General features: G+C 41.8%; 1 protein-coding gene across 5 annotated transcripts in view; it reads right to left on the minus strand.

The window, feature by feature from the left end:
* TTC8 (tetratricopeptide repeat domain 8) overlaps positions 1-20,931 on the minus strand; it is a 65,420-nt gene that overhangs the window by 35,523 nt on the left and 8,966 nt on the right. For 2 of the 5 annotated variants that reach the window (XM_074998763.1, XM_074998764.1), the window contains exons 2-6: positions 15,800-15,829; positions 7,519-7,639; positions 6,289-6,352; positions 2,279-2,438; positions 1,507-1,596 (exon numbers count right to left, since the gene is read on the minus strand). In XM_074998763.1, coding sequence (XP_074854864.1) covers positions 1,507-1,596; positions 2,279-2,438; positions 6,289-6,352; positions 7,519-7,639; positions 15,800-15,829 — 465 coding nt within the window. Of the gene's footprint in view, positions 1-1,506; positions 1,597-2,278; positions 2,439-6,288; positions 6,353-7,518; positions 7,640-8,015; positions 8,118-13,064; positions 13,099-15,799; positions 15,830-17,362; positions 17,430-20,931 lie in introns of those variants that run through there. The other 3 variants (XM_074998765.1, XM_074998766.1, XM_074998767.1) reach the window with 3 other exon arrangements.

The following is a 20,931-nucleotide window of genomic DNA, read 5'->3' on the forward strand; positions in this document are numbered from 1 at the left end:
AAAATCACCTCAGAGTTACATTTGCGACAGAAGGCACACCAATACCCAGTTTATCTGGCTGTCAATCACAAGACCTAAACTGACTGCTAGTGGAAAAATATGAAGAAGGAAAGTCAGTCATGCCTTGAAAGCAAGGGAAAAAAATCCAAAAACTTTAAACCATTTTTTTAAAAAGATCTACGGTGTAGACTCTTATTCATACTCCACATTCACCCACAAAATTCTCTTCTTGGAGACCAAACAAGGTATTTTTTTGCCTTTTGTCCATCTTGCATGCATGCATGGTTCAAGAGCCATTAGTGGATGTAATACTACTTGAAAGTAACTGCATGTTCTACTAACATAATATAATGATGGCTTCTGTGTGTTCAGTGCCTCCTTTTAATGATTTTCACTCAATATTACCTCTTCACAAATGTTTGCCAGTTCAACTCAGGGTGCTAATATTTGTGGACCAAGCATATGTACACCTTAAAATAACATCAGTTTTCTCCCTAAGATTACAAATGTATGCAAATGTTTTCTTTACAATAGTATAGAATGGATATGTGGACTTCTCATTTATTTATTTTCAAAGGAGCTTTATTAAACAGAATTATAAAAAAATATATTTTGTGTGCATACAGCCCTATGGTCTCAGATTCTGAAGTCTCTATTTCGTGTTTAGAATCTAAGCAGAAGGTACTTGGGCCCTACTATGTTAGGCTGCTGCCCACATACAAGGGCTTATGCAGCTTGGATCAGGAGGGAGGGAATGAGCTCACATAAATGAACTGCTGATGTCTTATACTGGACATATTCATCTCTTGTTACGGGGGCTGAACAGCCGGTTAGAGGTTATTAATCTTAGATCTTGAAAGGAACAGACAAATGTATTGGTGAGAGGTCTTCCAGCTCCATTCATTGGGGTATAATATGGGAAAGACCTAAGGTTCTCCAGAAGGCCATGAAAACCTTCCCTCCCTGAAATTTCTTTAGATATGGTAAGAGGGATAAACAGGGGAGGCTTTAGTTTAAACAGTCTTTGAGACTTTTCTTGATGGGCACAAAGGTGTCAGAGTACAATATCAGTGCTCATATAGAGAGGTTTATTTTAAACAAGAAAACAAACATAACCTTCCTCATCTAAATCAGATGGGGGAAAATAGCTGACCCCATATTAGGGCAACTAAGACCCCTATTATTTTTGCTGGAATCTTCATTTCTGCATTTAGAAGACAAGTCTGTTGCCCAAGTGACAGTTTACCACAGTATTACAGACTTGAGGACTGAAATAGGTATTTCTCACTGCTATAATGTGTTATGACTGCTAACAGCAGCGCAGTCCCTTCTCTGAGTAGTAAGCAGCATCCTCAGCTGCTGAAACTTGAGACTGTGGCACCCCCATAGTCCAGCAGTTGTTGAGCTGGAAAGGTTCCTAAAAATTTAGAAGTGAAAGACTAAAGCTAAATTAACAATTTAAGTGATATTAAATATAGCAGAACCTTGACCCAAAGAGTCACATACCTTTGCTAACTTTGGTTTTTGAGCATATTTTCCCAAATTCAATCTAGACAAGTTTATGAATGGACCCTCTGGATTTGTGAGCATAGAGGCCTGGGGGGAAAAAAAAAAAAAGGTTAAACAGAACGAACCCAGATTAAAAAAAAGCAAACAAACCAACCAACCTTCAATGGAAAAAATAACCATGAATTACAACAGTACAGTATGTGATTTTTAAAAAGACTCTTTTTGTGCAATGACTTTATGTGCTATGCATATATAGCAGAAGTTCAACAACATATTTTGCCTACAAACAAACAAACCTAGTACAAATTATGCCTTCAAACCAGACATACTACTGGTGATTTCACTAACACAGTATAAGCCAGTCAGATTTAATCTTGGTAACTCACTGGTGATTTCAGAGAGAAACTATGGCTCTCAAACAGTGCAAAAAAGAAAAGTGGAAAACTTGGAGAGGGCTCTATCGTGCTTTTGTTGAAATCAACAGTTTTCTTCAAAGACATCGCTGAGTGAAGAATCAGGACTGCAGAATTTTCTTTGTGATATTTTCGGTTTGCATATATTTTATGCATATTTAAGCACAAGGGATTTAAAAAGTAAGGTCTGATAGTCAAGCTCTATATACTGAAATAACGTGAATAAAAGGATATTCACTTTATAAAATTTGAACTAACTTCTCCAACTTTGATTTTTTCATATGTAATTTTAAGATCAACTAGATCATCATAGAAGAAAAACCCTTCCTTCACAGTAGTAAAGTCAAGCTACTCACCGTTCCTAGTCTGACATATCTTCCAGAGGCACTAGTAATTGGGCGAGCAGTATGAGCAGTTCTAGGGGTTCTTATAGCCTGTTCCATAGTGCCTGGTCGTCCACTTTGTGTGCTAGGTCGCACAAAACCTGTGATAGGTCTTCCTGACTGAGTCACTGGCCTAAGATAATAAATGTTAAAATGAAGAGCAGATGAAGGCAATGTGTTCACAGAATCATAGAGATGTACAGCTGGAAGGGACCCAAGAGCTTTTCTACTCTAGCCCTCTAGACTGAGAAAAGACCACGTGAACTTTGACTATCCCTGACAGGTCTCTGTGGCCCAAAAATTACTGCAGCTCCCACTGTCTGGGAAGGATGAATTGTGACAACTGGAAGCTGCAGGGGGGGGCCGTACCTGCAGATGATCAACGTCCACAAAATGTCTTGCAGCCTGCCAGTGGATTACCCTGGTGAACCGCAGGTTGCCACCACTGGTCTAACCTACTCTTAAAAACTTGCAAGGATAAGGATTCCACAACTTCTCTTGGAAGTTTATTCCAGAGTTTAACCACACTTCCAGTTAGAAAGCTTTTCCTAATCTGCTATATATTTTAGTGTGTGTCTGCAGTGCTATGTTTGTTCAAGAACTCCCCTTAAACTATGAGCTACACCCACGACATTTGGCATGCAGCTTCCTCTTATCCTAACTTAAAGGTCAGGGTTTGGTGTTGCCTGGAAAGTTGGGAATGCTGAAAATCCCAGGATTTCCCAGAACACAGAAAGATGCTGAGAGGAGGGATGCCATCACCACCACTGGGGGCAGTGAGCATGGGGAACAACAATACTGCAGAGTGACCACTGGGGGCAGCTACAGCAGAAAAACAGTGGCCATATGCAAACAGGGCTCTTGACCCTGCCTGCCTTTGGATGGGTAAGTGCCCCATTCTGCACTCACTGGGTGAGCCATGATGCTCTCCCACAAGCCCCCACAGTCGAAAACCTAAAGATGCTGGGTCCAGGGAACCCAGCCCTGTCCCTCCTGCCCCCGCCCCAGCTTATGGTGGGGCAGGGGAAAGTGTCCCAATGCAGCCCCACCCTTGCTGCTCTCACTGGGGCTGGGCATAATGGCCTCCCTCACCTACCTTTGCCTCCCTGCACGCTGTCACCCTGGCCAGGGCCAGGGAAAAGAGCTGCAACTGTGACCCCATGCCTGGCCTCCCCCGCCACTCTGACCGAGACTGGAAAAAAGAGCTGTGGCCCCAACCTCCCACACATTGCTCTGGCTGGGGCCAGGCACAAGACTGTGGCCCTGGCCTCCCCCTGCCACTCTGGAACTGGGGCCAGGCTCAGCTCACCCCAGGGTCAGTGCTAGGCCCTACCCCAGCTTACCCTGGAGCTCAGGCTGCAGCCTGGCCCAGGCCCCTTTAGATCACTCCAAAGCTCAGGGCAGAGCTGGGTACAGCATGGCAGCACAGGTCCAGCTACCGTATTTCCCCCGTCCCCCCATTATCTGTAACTCAGGCTGCGCCCAGCACCATTGCCCAGCCCCCACAGGCCGCTCACCCACTATGGAGCTCATGCTGGAGCAAACAGCCCAGCCCCAGCTTATGCTGGGGCCGCCATGCCCCCTACCCCCAGATCTCAAGCCTGGGCTGGGAGCTGGATGCCTGATTTGGATGACCACCTGCCTGGTACAGGTACGGTGGCTGGAATCTGAGGCCCACACCAGCCCTGCCATGAGAGAACAAGTGGTGGGGCTAGAAGCTGCAACCCAAAGCAGTCCCCCAACCTGGGGACAGGGAAGGGAAGCCGGGAACCATGGCCCAAACTAGCTACCCATCCTCTCAGGACAGTGACAGGGATCCACAGCCTGACCCACGTCTGCCCACAGGGACAGGTGGGGCGAGGCCACTAGCAGGAAAAAAACCTTTAGTTAAGGACCTGAGCAAAGCCTGGTACGTCTGCTAGTATCTAATTTAAATATCATCATCTGCTGCATATTAGGTCCACAACATCTGTTGTGGACATTGAACACAATAGATTATTGCCTTCTTTACAACAGCTATTTATAGTTGAAGACTTATCATACCACCGACAGTCTTCTTTTGTCAAGACTAAACACACCCAGATTTTTATCCTTTCCTCATAGGTTACTTTTTCCTAAAATTTTTATCATTTTTGTTGCTCTCTCTGGACCTCCTCTAATTTGCTCACAGCTTTCTTAACGTATGGTGCCTAGAACTGAATGCTCTACTCCAGCTGAGAGTTCACCAATGCTGAGCAGAGTGGGACAATTACCTCCTATGCTTTACATGAGAGGTAATTAATACATCCCAGATGATATTAATCTTTTTCAAAACCATATCACACTGTTGGTTGAAAATCAGCGTGCGCTCCATTATAACCCCCAATCCTTTGCAGCAGTACTTCTGTCGCTGTGCATTTTGTTTTGTTTTTTTTCCCCTTGTAAGCGGAGTAATTGCACTTGTCCTTATTGAATTTCATCCTGTTGAGCTGAGATCAATTCTCTAATTTCTCAAGGTTGCTTTGAATGCTAATCTTCCAAAGTGCTTGCAACCTCTCTCAGTTTGATTTAGTCTGCAGATTTTATACACACACTCTCGATTCCTTTAGCCAAGTCATTAAAATATGGCCAATACCAAACACAGGACGAACCTCTAAGGGACCCGTTAGATACATATATCCTTCCAGTTTGGCAGCAAACAACTGGTCAGGGTTTAGTTGAGTGTAGACTTTTAACCATTTATTCACATTATAGAGTTTGCACCTACATTTTCCAGGACTGCTGGAATCTGAGCAGTCGCAGACAAAGGATTTTGCAGGACGAGGGGTGGTCAATGCCCTCGGAGCTTCCCCTCTATCCTCCAGGCCCAGCCACTTTCAAGACTTCCCTGCTGGCTCCCTGTCTCTGCAGTTCCCTGGACACTCCTGGCTCTGTAGCTCCACAGCTGACTCCCTGCAGCTCTCTGGCTGGCTCTCCAGATTCTGGGGCCCTGGTGTTCACCACCGGCTCTCCAGTCACCAGGGTGCTGGCTTCCGCTCCCTCCTTCTGTGGGGGCTCTATCAGGGGCTCTGACGCCAGTCCGGTGATCCAGCAGGAGCTCTACTCCACTGCCCCATGCTGCAGCAGGGCCAGCGGGCAATCCAGATCTGGCCCAGACCAGGCTGCTGGCCACTGCTATGGCCCCCACCCCCAGCCCATCGATGCAGCTCCTGCCCCAGCCACAGGAGTCTCTGATCCTGCAACATCCATGGACGTGCCAGATGACGGGTGTTGCTGGATGAGAGAATTCCAGATTTAAGAGACTGAACCTGTAGTAAGTCTGTCCATGTTTCTCTAGTTTGCTTATGAGAATATTGTATGGGACTGTCTCAAAAGCTCTATTAAAATCAATACATTGTGTTTACTGCTTCCCCCCATACATTCTAGGTTAGTAATGCAGACGAAGAAAAAAATTAAATTGGTTTAACATGATTTATTTTTGATAAATGTTACTTATCCTATTATCCTACAGGAGATTACATATAGATTGTTAAACTTATCCCAGTATCTTTCTAGGTATCGAAGCTAGGCTGACTAGTCCATAAAGAGGAGAAGCTGGGGAATTAACGAGATACTATAGCTAGGTCTACACTTCCAGGAAACTCAACACTGCTACAATCAATATTCCAGAGTTTGATTTAGTGCACCTAGTAGGGACGTGCTAAATCTAACTCAAAAGGCACCTGCATTGGCAAAGGCACTCCTGCCCCTCATTAGGGGTGAGCAAAGTTGATGGCAGTGAATGCATATCTTAATTTAACCTTCTACTCCAGGATGACTTGAGAAGATATAGGGCAGGACCACACTATGGCAGAAGTGGTATTTCCAGAAATTTATCAAAACAGGAAAGCTGAACATTTAAACCTAAAATTTTATAATTTGTTAACCTTAATGTTATATTAATGCATTGATCCTAAATTTAATATATGTACAAGTTAAAGCTGCCATACATAAAAAAGGCATACCTAACAGCTGGACTGGGACCTCCACCCTGACTGGTTCCAGGGAGTTTCAAAGAAGTTCCTGGGCCTATAAAATAAGAGTATTACCACTTAACATTTGTATATAGCACCCTAAGTTTGCATAGTACTTAAAAAGAAGACCTGATCCTTGAGCCAGGTACCTTACAGTCCAATTTTGACATTGTGATGTTTCCTTGGGGCATCCAGAAAAAAAACAGCTATTGACTGTTGTAACTATCAGAGAGGTAACCGTGTTAGTCTATCTTCAAAAACAAGAAGTCCTGTGGCACCTTATAGATTAACATATTTTGGAGCATAAGCTTTCATGGGCAAAGACCCATTTCATCAGATGCATCTGAGGCTGGGTGTCCACCATTCATTTATTAGAGGGCCTCCTGAAAACGCCTATATTGGAATCTACTTTTTATTTTGTATACAGCTTGCTTAAAGTTTGCTTGCATGATATAAATCACATCTATTAGACAGCAACAGCTTTTCCCTGAAGTACTAGCTGGAAAGTCTCCTCCTTTTCAGTCCTCCTTTTAATTAGGCTGACTATATGTTTACATAATGACTCCTTGTTGAGAAAGGCACGGTGAGGAATTCTGAGAGAGACAGGTGGAGGAAGCCCAGAAAGGGACAGAGACTAGACCTAGAGATGGGCTAAGCCTAAACTGTCAAGTGAGTAAACAAAACTATTTGCTTTCTGCTGAATCTCAATGTACCTTTTATAATGTCATGTTCTATTTATTACACAGTTCTTACAGGCTGTGTCTACGCTTGGCCAAAATTTCAAAAGGGCCATGTTAATGGCCAGATCGGAGAATACAATGAGGTACTGAAATTAATATTCAGCACCTCATTAGCATGCTGCTGGCCATGGCACTTCAAAAGTGATAGGATCAACTGACAGGAATAAGGGGATTTTTGACATTTGCAGGATCCTTTCGAAACGGGCTCCATGTAGATGAGCCCCGCACGATCCAAAAACAGCACTTTCGAAGTGCTGCGGCCGGCAGTATACTAATGAGGCACTGAACATTCATTTCAGCTCCTCATTAGTATTCTCCGATTTGGCCCTTTCAAAATTTTGGCCAAATGTAGACACATCCACACTGTGATAGTGCCTTAAAAAAAAAAAAAAAAAGTCAACATTAAACTCGTCCTTATAACTTTGTATACTGTAAAGAATTTTTGCCTAAATGTATTAAAATGATGCAAATCTGTACTTACGTGCAACTTGAGCAATGGCATTTTCATCAAGCGTCATCTCTGCTATTCCTTCCTGATCTACATCAATTTCATCCACATAAACCATTTCTGTTAGAGCTCGTGTTTTCAAAATCCAAGCAGCCTAAATAAGGACAAATCAAATAAACTAAATATACTTTAAATATTGGAAAGGAATCTAACACACATTCAATTTTAGTAGGTTTTTAGCTTTTTAAAATTCCTTCATATTTTATATTAACAGAGAGGGAGTCATGCTAGTCTACTGCTTTTTTGTTTTCATATTTTATATTTTGTTTGGGTAGATAAAGATAGTGATTTGACCAACTGATTCATGTGGCAGAAATTTATGCACTATGCATTCCAAACATTAGAACTGGTCTTTGGAGAAAGCAACTGTTTGAGGTTCCAGGCTCAGTTCCAAATCACCAGTCAGTCAGTTTTCCCTTAGACACATCATTATAAGAGAAGAAAGCAAATCACGGTCCTATGAATCTTACCCTAGGACAGTGTTTCCTGAACTATGTTCCGCAGAACACTGGCATTCCCCGCGATGTGAATAGGCGTTCCATGAAAAAATTTAGATGCTAGCGATATTTTTCCTTCTAAAATATTAAAGAAATTATGACTATCAAAAATAAGGTATTTCAATATTTAGATTGTAGGTATATTAATATTTACAACACATTCATGATAGTGTAGTTGTTGTGAGATTCATGCCAAAACAGAAACACAAAAACATTCTTTCTATAAAAAATGTCAAATATTACTTATTTTTATTTTTCAGTAGTTTTCCATAAAAATAACAAAAACAGGAATTTAAAAATATTTTTTCCATACCTAATTTGTTTTGCATTTCTTTTTCATAAAAAAGTTTTTTTAAGCTTTAAGGAAGGACACAGTCCTTTTTTGAACAATATTGTCCTTTCAATTTTTGTGCAAAAGAACAACACTAACCAAAACTTCTTTTAAAACAAAAAGCAGTCAAGTAGCACTTTAAAGACTAGCAAAATAGTTTATTAGGTGAGCTTTCGTGGGACAGACCCACTTCTTCAGACTATATCCAGACCAGAACAGACTCAATATTTAAGACACAGAGAACCAAAAACAGTGAGCAAGGAGGACAAATCAGAAAAAGATAAATCAAGCTGAGCAAATCAGAGAGTGGAGGGGTGGGGGGGGGGGAAGATCAAGAATTAGACTGAGTCAAGTATGCAGATGAGCCCCTATAGTGACTCAGAAAGTTCCCATCACGATTTAAACCATGTGTTAATGTTCCGAATTTGAATATAAATGTCAGTTCGTCCACTTCTCTTTCTAAAAAGGAGCGATAATTTCTCTTCATTAACACACATACCTTGAGGTCATTGACAGAATGCCCCATTCCATTAAAATGTTGACTAACTGGTTTGTGGAGCTGGAGTGTTTTGATGTCTGTTTTGTGCCCGTTGACCCTTTGTCTAAGGGAGTTAGAAGTCTGTCCAATATACAAAGCATCTGGGCATTGTTGGCACATGATGGCATATATGATGTTCGTAGAGGAGCATGAGAAAGTGCCCGTGATTCTGTGAGTAACCTGGTTAGGTCCAGTGATGGTATTTCCAGAGAAGATATGTGGACAAAGCTGGCAGCGGGCTTTGTTGCAGGGAAAGGTTCCAGGACTGGTGTTCCTGGGGTATAGGCTGTGGCTGTTAGTAAGGATCCTCATGAGTTTGGGAGGTTGTCTGTAGGAGAGAACAGGCATGTCACCCGGGGCCTTCTGGAGTGTAGCATCCTGATTCAGGATAGGTTATAGGTCTTTAATAATTCGTTGCAGTGGTCTGAGTTGGGGGCTGTAGGTGATGACCAGTGGTGTTCTGTTCTTGGTCATCACCTACAGCCCCCAACTCAGACCACTGCAACGAATATTAAAGACCTACAACCTATCCTTAAATCAGGATGCTACACTCCAGAAGGCCCCGGGTGACATGCCTGTTCTCTCCTACAGACAACCTCCCAAACTCATGAGGATCCTTACTAACAGCCACAGCCTATACCCCAGGAACACCAGTCCTGGAACCTTTCCCTGCAACAAAGCCCGCTGCCAGCTTTGTCCACATATCTTCTCTGGAAATACCGTCACTGGACCTAACCAGGTTACTCACAGAATCACGGGCACTTTCTCATGCTCCTCTACTAACATCATATATGCCATCATGTGCCAACAGTGCCCAGATGCTTTGTATATTGGACAGACTTCTAACTCCCTTAGACAAAGGGTCAACGGGCACAAAACAGACATCAAAACACTCCAGCTCCACAAACCAGTTAGTCAACATTTTAATGGAATGGGGCATTCTGTCAATGACCTCAAGGTATGTGTGTTAATGAAGAGAAATTATCGCTCCTTTTTAGAAACAGAAGTGGACGAACTGACATTTATATTCAAATTCGGAACATTAACACATGGTTTAAATCGTGATGGGAACTTTCTGAGTCACTATAGGGGCTCATCTGCATACTTGATTCAATCTAATTCTTGATCTTCCCCCCCACCCCTCCACTCTCTGATTTGCTCAGCTTGATTATCTTCTTCTGATTTGTCCTCCTTGCTCACTGTTTTTGGTTCTCTGTGTCTTAAATATTGAGTCTGTTCTGGTCTGGATACAGTCTGAAGAAGTGGGTCTGTCCCACGAAAGCTCACCTAATAAACTATTTTGCTAGTCTTTATAAAGTGCTACTTGACTGCTTTTTGTTTTGATAGTGTATAGACTAGCACGGCTTTCTCTCTGTTACTATTCAAACTTCTTTTGGCTGTTATATTGATGTTTTGTTTTTGGTTTTTACATATTTTTTAAGTTTTATACTTAATTATAGGGTTGCTAACCATCCTCCTATCAGGAGGACATTAGTTGTTCATTCAGATGGTTTTCTCTAATTATTTTTTATTCTTTTTAAAATAAAAGACATTAAAAAATCTAACTCTTAAATCAACTTTTGATCATTATGTGCAGCAATTATTCAGTAGGACATCACCGGCCCCAAGACCAGCATGTATGAGTTCTGTCAATATATTCCAAGCCCAAAAAGTGTTTCGTGGCCAAATTAGTTTGGGAAACGTTGCCCTAGCCAGAAATAATTTGTCAAGAAGGGCTCTTAAATGATAACAAAATACTATTCAGTTTCAGTGCCTGTAGCCTTTAAAAAGGAGAATCCAAATCTTACTTCAGAATATCAGCACTACAAAATAGGTAAGCTACTACCACCCGAAGTCTAACCAAATGCACAATACCATTGCAGCACTGGAAGGTAAACTTGACAGGCAAACAGCCCAAGTGAATAACCTGGAGAATTATATTAAGTGATAAATTACCCAAGGAATGGTAAATTGATTAAGGATTATTTGTATGAAGAGCTCAGCGTCAGCTGTTTCACCTATCAAATCAAGGGAAGTTTCGGTAGCTGCGTAAAAACACTGGAGAACTAACATTGCAGAGCCAGTTGCCTTCTTAATAACTTAATAAACACAGGCCTAAAATGATAAAAGAGACTGCAGGATCAATCACTGACTTTCTTTCAAACACAGAACAGACCTCCATAAACATCGTAGAATGAGATTTCTTATTAGAATAATCAGATTTATTTCATCCATGACACTGGCCTAAAAGGATAATTTTCAAAGCATGCTTAATGTTTGCAAATGAGAAATACCAAGGTTAATTCTTCTCCTAATGAAATCAAATGGGTCAAACACACAAGGATATTTTTTAATCCAGAAAGAGTGGAGGTCCTGCTATAGAAAGAACCTCAAACTTTTCATAGTGTGGACCACATTTTAGTAAAGTGACTCAGACACTTGTCCTCATTTGTGATTGCACAGACCATCTGCTTTCATATTTGCATTACAGGATCTCACTCGGGCAATTACAGTATGGTTTACATAGAAAAGAAATAATAGGAAAATGTATTTTAGTGCAATTTGGAGCTGGGACAACAGAATGCAACTAAACAGCCAGTTCCAACACATTTAGAAATCTGTTCATAGTCATAGAAGAAATGAACAGAACAGAGCAATTTGAATCTAGGCAAATCTAATGTAATCCAGGTCTATTTCTTTAATATAGCTTCCTAACCTGTAATTTTGGTGTTGACCTTTAATTTTCATTCAGAATTTGAAGTTAAAAGTTAATCTAACCTTTACAATTTTTCATAAAGACCCAGGAGTATTTTATTTCCATGCCATATTTATCTTTGTGATAGTGCGTATTTCTGATGTCCAATTTAGCCTGAAATTGGAGCTAAGAGTATAGTTGAACCAATGCCAACTCCTTGTGTACATAAGAAAGGCTGCTTTGTAGTGCTCTGCCATGAAAATTGCAGCTTTCCTATTTGCAACTATACCAATTGCTGAAAGAAGCCAATTTTAGTGTAGGTATGGGCATCTTCATTCCTCTTCACCAACAAGAAGCACTAGGCAGCTTCTTTAAAAAAGCTGCAAGTATCCTTTTGTCGTTACCAGTCAGCGTGTAGAAAGTTACGGCCCTTTAGGCTGTGTCCCCACGTTAAACTACTGATTGGGTATTATATAGACAAAAATCATCTTAAAAATTGCATGCTATGACCTACCTACACATCAAGACTTCGGATCAGATTATTGCTTATGGCACTGCTTCAGTAATCAGAGTTTTGATAAAAGCAGAAATAGGTGGAATGTAACCAAATATGGAATTAAAAAAAAAAATCCGTATACACATTCCCTTTATCTTGGGAAACAAGAGAAGGATCCACAATTCTTGTTCTCTGTTAATCATGCAAGGTCCATTAGAGGAGAAAAATACTGAATAAATCCAATGCTGTTGCCTGTATATAACAAAGTTGTGTGTTTGTGTGTGTGCTCCTACTCCAAAAATGTACACAGACTGCAACACAATCACTTCGACCCTCTAGTTAACTAAAGCAGGGACTATCAAACTTCATTGCACTGCAACCCCTTCCGACAAGAGAAATTACTAAATTACCCCAGGACAGGGAGACTGAAGCTGCCCCATCCTCACTGCTCTAGGAAGGGAAGACACAGCGGAAGCTCAAGGCTTCAGCCTGGAACCTGACTCCTGCCATCTAGGGCTGAAGCCCGTGGGCTTTGGCCCTGGGCAGTGGGGCTTTAGCCCTGGACCTTAAAGAATCTAAATCGGCCCTGGCAACTCTCTTCAAGGACGGGGGGGGGGGGGGGTCGCAACCCATTGTGGGGTCCTGATCCACAGTTTGAGAACCACTGAACCAAAAGGAAGCATAAGAATTTTCAAATTAAATAATAAATGTACAAACATGCTAATGGTATAAGCAAGAAAGGGGAAAAGACTATTTTGGAAAAAATATAGTTGGGCATGTGAAAATATCATCTTTCAAATAATCTACTATTACCCAATTTACAGGGCTTTGTCAGAACTATTATACTTGGTTACTGACTCTTCAGAAGAGAAAACTGAAAGTATACCTCTCTTTATCAAAACAGGTAATTGTAACCAATTTTCATATACACAATGGAATAGAATCTGGTTTTATTCACCTACAGCATTGGTTTGTGAGACGCTTAACGCTTCATGACTGTGTCTGAGTTGCATCAGCTCTGAATTACTTCAGTAGGAGTTGCTCAGTGCCTAAGACCATGCTTAGACCTTTGTAGGATTAGGCCCCCACTGTCAATAAGAAGTGTGATAATAAGGTAGATACTACAGTGATAAGTATTATAGAAGATCCAAAGAAAGCAAGGGATATTTGTTCAACATCCCAGCTATATAGAGAAGCACTGCTTTTCTTCCAATATGTTAAGTTCAGATACCTACTGTTCTATCACAAGATTACAGAGGGAAACATCTGAACTGAAATTCATTTGAAAATATGACACATTTAAATTAGGCCTTACTGGAGATCTCAACTATCTTATGCATTACAAGGGTAATTTCCCCACCTTTGATATTGAAATACTACTTAACCTAATTTGCTTCATTTACTGGTCCTACTAGTGAAAGATAACACCCTTCCTTTTCCTCCTTCCTTCCTGCCCCTTCCTCTGCTACATAAACCCCAGATTCTAATTTAGGATTATCATATTTGAACTTTCAAGAAAAGAAGATAGCCCTGAGGGGAACTGTAACACACGGGCCGTGTCTACACGTGCCCCAAACTTCGAAATGGCCACGCAAATGGCCATTTTGAAGTTTACTAATGAAGGGCTGAAATGCATATTCAGCGCTTCATTAGCATGCGGGCGGCAGCGGCGCTTCGAAATTGACACGCCTTGCCGCCGCGCTGAGCGTCCAGACGGGACTCCGTTTCGAAAGGATGCTGCCTACTTTGAAGTCCCCTTATTCCCATGAGCTCATGGGAATAAGGGGACTTCGAAGCAGGCGGGGTCCTTTCAAAAAGGAGCCCCGTCTGGACGCGCGGCGCGGCGGCAAGGCGCGTCAATTTCGAAGCGCCTCGGCAGCCCGCATGCTAATGAAGCGCTGAATATGCATTTCAGCGCTTCATTAGTAAACTTCGAAATGGCCATTTGCGTGGCCATTTCGAAGTTTGGGGCACGTGTAGACATAGCCATTCATACAGGAGTTGGTAGATACTGATACAGATACAGATACACTCCCTCTCAAGGTGTCTTCTTTTTTGAGAGTTCAAATATGGTAGCCCTAGCTAACTGTCTACATGAATAATCTGAAGAAGTGTTAGTCTTTAATGTGCAACAGAACTGCATGTTTTTTGTGAAACTTATAGCAGTAACTGCTATGTCCTATTTAATTCTAATGTGGAATCTATTTTTTGCTTTTCTGTTTGCACAATAAAACCTAAAACTTACAAGTTTTTAAATATATGCTATGTAGTTTGCAATAAATATAGGTTTTAACAAACACCAATTTTAATCACTTGCTACAACATTAAGCACAGCAAATTTCCCACTTAATGTTTTATTACTACTTTCAGAATTATCCTAACATGAATTTGTAAAGATACATTAATGTAGCAGTGCATAAACTTTTACTTTCATACCCCCTACTCCCTTAACAATAATGTAATCAGTCCATGCCCCTGCTCCATTACTATACAGCCATGGGTTCTTTAGTAGTGGAGCTTAAGCTCAAGGTGGAGTTGGGAGTGTAACTGGAGATGCAGGAAAATTCTGGAGATGGGAGGTGATACAGGACCAGAGGCTGAATGGAGCAGGGGGAAGAAGCATAGCAATCCCTCCCCACCTCGCAGGGAGGCTTGTCTGGACCCAAAGACCAAGAAGTACTGGGGGCTGCATGGGGTTAGGAGCAAAGCTGATCTGGGGGCAAAGTGAGGTTGGAAGCATGATGCACCATCTCCACCCCAGGGGTGTTGCCTGAGCCTTTTGTGTGACCCCCTCCAATGTTCCCTATGGAGCAAACCTTGTAATTTGGGGGTCACTGCCTTCATGGATAGGGTTTTTTTTTTTAAACCAGAGTATAGCAAACTCAGCTATATGGTTTGTATTATAAACAAAAAGAATCAACTCTAGGGCCCTGTCTACACTAGCACCCTCCTTCAAAAGGGGGATGCTAATGAGACACTTTGGGATATGCTAATGAGGCACTGCAATGAATATGCATTACCTCATTAGCATAATGACAGCTGCAGCACTGCAAAAGTGCTGCCTTCTAATGTGTGCAGCTCATCTGCATGGGTTCCTTTTCGAAAGGACCCTGCACACTTTGAAATCCCCTTATTTCTATTTGGTTATAGGAATAAGGGGATTTCGAAGTGTGCAGGGTCCTTTCAAAAAGGACCCCATGTAGACAAGCCGCACGCAATCGAAGGTGGCACTTTTGAAGTGCTGCAGGAGCCATTATGCTAATGAGGCACTGCATATTCATTACAGTGCCTTATTAGCATGTCCCAAAGTGTCTTATTAGCATCCCACTTTTGAAAGGGGGATGCTTGCGTAGACGCAGCCTAGAACTGCAAATTGCTTTCAAAATGTGTCTTTAACAGACACTGTCAAAAGAACGAACAACCCCCTAAGAAGAAAAAACAGAATGTATTTTGCATTTCTCATAATAGCATTTGTATGTTATTTTATGTAAATATTTGAACAAAAACAAATAACTTTAACGTATGTGCCATTAAATCTTAAGGATAAATGTATAACTGATACAAGTGGGCACATCCCCAGCATATCATGCACTGAGTCTTCATGTAGACAAGCCCCAAGGAATTAAAAAAAACCAAAAACGTCACAAACTCTTCTCAGTATTGTTTCAGATACTGGTAGTTATGAAAAATATTTTACCTGCGAAACTGTGAATTTGGAATCAGGCTCCTAGAAGGCATAAGAAAAGGAAGCATGAAATAAATGGAATCAAGGAATGAAAACCACACACAAACAAAAACACCCCATGGAAAAGCAATGTAACATGCAAATCAAACCAAAATATTGGATATGACCTGTCTCGGCCACTACTCAACATTATGATGTTATTTGACTCTTCTGGATTTTAAGACAAAAGATGTTTTCCATCTCAGAAGTACATTTACGGCAAGTAATATTTCAAACATAGCATGGGTTGTTTCAGTTTTGTCACATATGCCAAATCATAGATTAAATAAGGGATTTTAAAATTTAAGAGTACCAAGTGAATGCCCCATCTAAAATTATTTTAAATGTACACCATTTGATCGGGCAGCTAAAATACCACTGTTAAATTTATGTGAGATCAGGAATATTAACAAAATCTTCTTCACGCATGCCATGTGTGAGATGTGATAGACTTTTTTTTTTTTTTTTTTTTGTTAGCCACTGAAGGCTTCATCATGAAGTTATTAAAAGAACGCAAACATCTGCATAGAAAAAGTCTTCGCATACATTATGGAGACAATGTTTTTAATTCGATAAATGCTTAAAACATTATATTTTTCATGTTAACATAAGAGTACTATAGCCACCAGTTAAAGAAAGCACAACACCAAAGGGGGAAAAGTCTTAACTTCATGGTAATATTAACAACATGTGAATTTGGGGAACAAACATTTGAAACCTTCAGAGAACAAGAAGCTATGGCCTCGTGGCATCATTTTTAAAATGTAGAAACAATAGTAAAGAATAAAATTGCAAGGCACGTAGAAGAGCACGAATTGTTGGGCAAAAGTCAGCATGGTTTCTGCAGAGGGAAGTCGTGTCTAACTAATCTATTAGAATTCTTTGAAGGGGTTAATAAACATGTGGACAAGGGGCACCCAGTGGACATAATATACCTAGATTTCCAGAAAGCCTTTGACACGGTCCCACACCAAAGGCTTTTATGTAAATTAGGCGGTCATGGGATAGGAGGAAAGATCCTTTCATGGATCGGGAATTGGTTAAAAGACAGAAAACAAAGGGTGGGAATAAATGGTAAATTTTCACAATGGAGGGGGGTAACTAGTGGTGTTCCCCAGGGGTCAGTCCTGGGACCGATCCTGTTCAACTTGTTCATCAATGATCTAGAAAATGAGGTAAGCAGTGAGGTGGCAAAGTTTGCAGATGACACCAAGTTGTTCAGGACAGTCAAAACCAAAAGGGATTGTGAAGAACTACAAAAAGATCTCAGCAAACTGAGTGATTGGGCAGCAAAATGGCAAATGAAATTTAACGTGGGTAAGTGTAAGGTAATGCACATTGGAAAAAATAACCCAAATTACACGTACAACATGATGGGGTCAAATTTAGCTACGACAGATCAGGAAAGGGATCTTGGAGTTATAGTGGATAGTTCTCTGAAGACATCCACGCAGTGTGCAGCAGCAGTTAGTAAAGCAAATAGGATGTTAGGAATTATTAAAAAAGGGATAGATAATAAGACAAAAGATATCATACTTCTCCTATATAAAACTATGGTATGCCCACATCTTGAGTACTGCGTGCAGATGTGGTCTCCTCACCTCAAAAAAGATATATTGGCATTAGAAAAGGTTCAGAAAAGGGCAACTAAGATGATTAGGGGTTTGGAACGGGTCCCATATGGGGAGAGGCTAGAGAGACTGGGACTCTTCAGTCTGGAAAAGAGGCGATTGAGGGGCGATATGACAGAGGTATATAAAATCATGAATGGTGTGGAGAAAGTGAATATAGAAAAATTATTTACCTTTTCCCATAATACAAGAACTAGGGGACACCAAATGAAATTGATGGGTAGTAGGTTCAAAACTAATAAAAGGAAATTTTTCTTCACACAGCGCACAGTCAACCTGTGGAACTCCTTGCCCAAGGAGGCTGTGAAGGCCAGGACTCTATTAGGGTTTAAAAAAGAGATTGATAAATTTTTGCAGGTTAGGTCCATAAATGGCTATTAGCCAGGGGTAAAGTATGGTGCCCTAGCCTTCAGTACAAGGGCAGGAGATGGATGGCAGGAGATAAATCACTTGATCATTGTCTTCTGTTCTCCTTCTTTGGGGCACCTGGCATTGGCCACTGTCGGCAGACGGGATACTGGGCTGGATGGACCTTTGGTCTGACCAAGTATGGCCATTCTTATGTTCTTATGTTCTTAAAATTACGCTCTAAAATACTTGTATCTTTTTTCATTAATTGTAGGACATTCTAGCATCACAGACAACCTGTATGGATCTGGAACATCAACGAAGAATCTGAAACGGGGTCACTTCTTTTGGTAAACTAGTATTTCACAGTTGGTAATGCTTCTCTCCAGTCTGTTTAGTTTTCCAGCTTCATAGAAAATACTTTGATAGTTACAAAGCAAAGACTTAAATATTACCTTATAAAAGCAGGCATTCTAGGTTTCTGTGATTATGCTCCAAAAGATTCTTTGATGAAAACATAAAATTCTGTGTTTATCCATTATTAAAATGAAGTGTGGAACTTTAGTTTCCCTAGTCACAATACAGTGGAAGACCACGTATTTGATCTAGTCGGGATCATGGCCAGATCAAATAATCAAAAATTCAGATAATCTGGAGAGTTTCAAACCTACGTGAAATGGCTCAGACCGTCAGTCCCAGTTCAGTTAATACAGAGGACCAGATAATGAAATCTTAGATAAATGGACTTATGATCCCCCCTGCCACTGCCCCGAAATGAAAAAACTAAAAGGTTCTCTATACAAAAATGCCAATTCCACATTTTCCCATAGCAAAAAGATTTCTAGGATCCCTGTTTATAACGTGGAGTGACAGGGTGTACCTAGCCTGGCTGTTCTGCTATATTCCACTTCAGGAAAGTAGGGTTATCCAGACCTCCCTAGAAAGGTTGCAGGGAAGCAGCCAATGGCTGTGTCTACACTAGCTCAAAACTTTGAAATGGCCATCCAAATGGCCATTTTGAAGTTTACTAATGAAGCGAGGAAATACATATTCAGCTCCTCATTAGAATGCCAGCAGCCATGGCACTTGGAAATTGATGCAGCTCGCAGCCACGCGGCTCGCCCAGACGAGGCTCCTTTTCGAAAGGAACCCACTAACTTCGAAATCCCCTTATTCTTAACAGCAGATAGGAAGAAGGGGATTTCAAAGTTGCCAGGATCCTTTCGAAGAGGAGCCCCGTCTAGACGAGCCGTGCAGCTGCAAGCCACATCAATTTCAAAGTGCCACGGCTGCCGGCATTCTAATGAAGAGCTGAATATGTATTTCAGCGCTTCATTAGTAAACTTCGAAATGGCCATTTGCATGGCCATTTCAAAGTTTTGGGCTAGTGTAGACGCAGCCAATGAGAACAGAGCAGGCTCAGATAAAAGAAGATGCAGGGGATAAGCAAATCAATTGCTGGATGGGATCAGAAGGGTGAAGGAGAACCTGGAAGACTGAAACTGTCCATGCAAAGAGAACTGGGAGAGATCCCACGCGAACAGAAAACTTCAGCCCTGAGGTAAAGGTGAAGCAGAAGGAGATACGTAGGAAGTGACTCAGGAAATAGTAGCAGCAACTATTACAGGGAGCCACTGCTACTTATAGTCCTCATACTGGGACCTGTAGTAGTAGATGGGCCCAGATTCCCCCCAGCAGTCACTACTGAAGTGGCCTAAGCCCTGCGAAGGGGATCAGGATTGTCTTGAGACCCAAGTGAAGAGCAGGAGTTAAGAGTCTCCAGGGAGAAAGCCCTGGGGACACTGCTCTATATCAGGGCACACATTGACTAAAAGCCCAGAAGGGGCTGAGGACTGAGCCCATGAAGAGCACTACAGATTTTAATATAGGCACAGAAACAGACCCTGTTGGACCTTTCACCCCAAAAAGGGATTTGTTTGCGTTTAGAGACTGCATGACTTGGCTGGAGAACTGAGCAACTGAAGACCCCTTGACTATGTTAACAGCTGACTGGGGTGCACGGAGCCGAGTGCGTGTGCAGTTTCAGACACACTTGACAGGAGGTATTCACAAGATGAGTAAACCCCATCACAGAGGGATGTAGAAATAGTGAGATTAATCAATGCAACAATTCACAAGCTTTCATAAAATCCAAACACTAAAGAGTTATCTAGAAAACAATAATCATTGTACCAAATACTAACACAGAGGTGAGCCAAACTAATTTCTAGCCATACATTTATCCATGTCCAGTGAGACCTAGGAGTACTGGCAGGAACTGATACTTGGAAATTACATACTGTTCAAAGAATATTTCAAAGAACGTCTCCAGTCTGGCACCCTTGGGGCCTGACTGGTGCCAAATGAGAGAATTTGCCAGACCATGGGAGGTCAGTATTGTCTAGCAGCATTACTAATACTTCCACCACATGCTTGACTCTGAGAGGACATTTAGGGTAAGTTACAGCTAACAGCAGCACAGAACACACAGCCAGGACTGGTGCTATAAATAAATTTCATGGGATCATGGGAAACTTGGCCACAATCACGATACATGGTCATCTGGCTAACTAAAGTCATGCCAGATTACACATGTTGCCAGATGAGAGAGTGCTGGATTAGAGCGCTTCACCATGTACTTAGATTACAAAATATCAAGCACTCCAAGTTGGAAAAGTCAGCAATTCAGATTGCATGGGCAACTTTAATTCATCCCCCTTCTGTCTACGCATTTTGATGCCATCCTCCATTGTGATAATTGGGTGATGGAAGGCTGATGTTGGCATTGCATAATGCAGAGGTGCACCAAGTGGGTGACACATGAGTTTGAAAGGGGGTGCAGGGTGATTGGGCTGTTCCACCCCCTGCCCCTTCCTGTTCCCTTCAGCCTCCGTTACCTTCCCTGCAGCCACTCTGCTCCTACTATGCTGAGCTCTGCCAAGAGCTGTCTCCCCGTGGACCCAACCCACTGCAGCCTGAACCCCCTGCCAGCCCTGCAGACCAACCCGCAGCACCCTGAACCCCCCGCTGGCTCCATGGCCCCAACCTGACTCAGCCTGAACCCCCTGTCCTCCCTGCAGACCCAAACCACTGCAGGCTGAGCCACCACCGGCCTTGCAGACTTAA

This window comes from Carettochelys insculpta, chromosome 6 (genome assembly GCF_033958435.1).
Source record: "Carettochelys insculpta isolate YL-2023 chromosome 6, ASM3395843v1, whole genome shotgun sequence".
Classification (NCBI taxonomy): Eukaryota; Metazoa; Chordata; order Testudines; family Carettochelyidae; genus Carettochelys; species Carettochelys insculpta.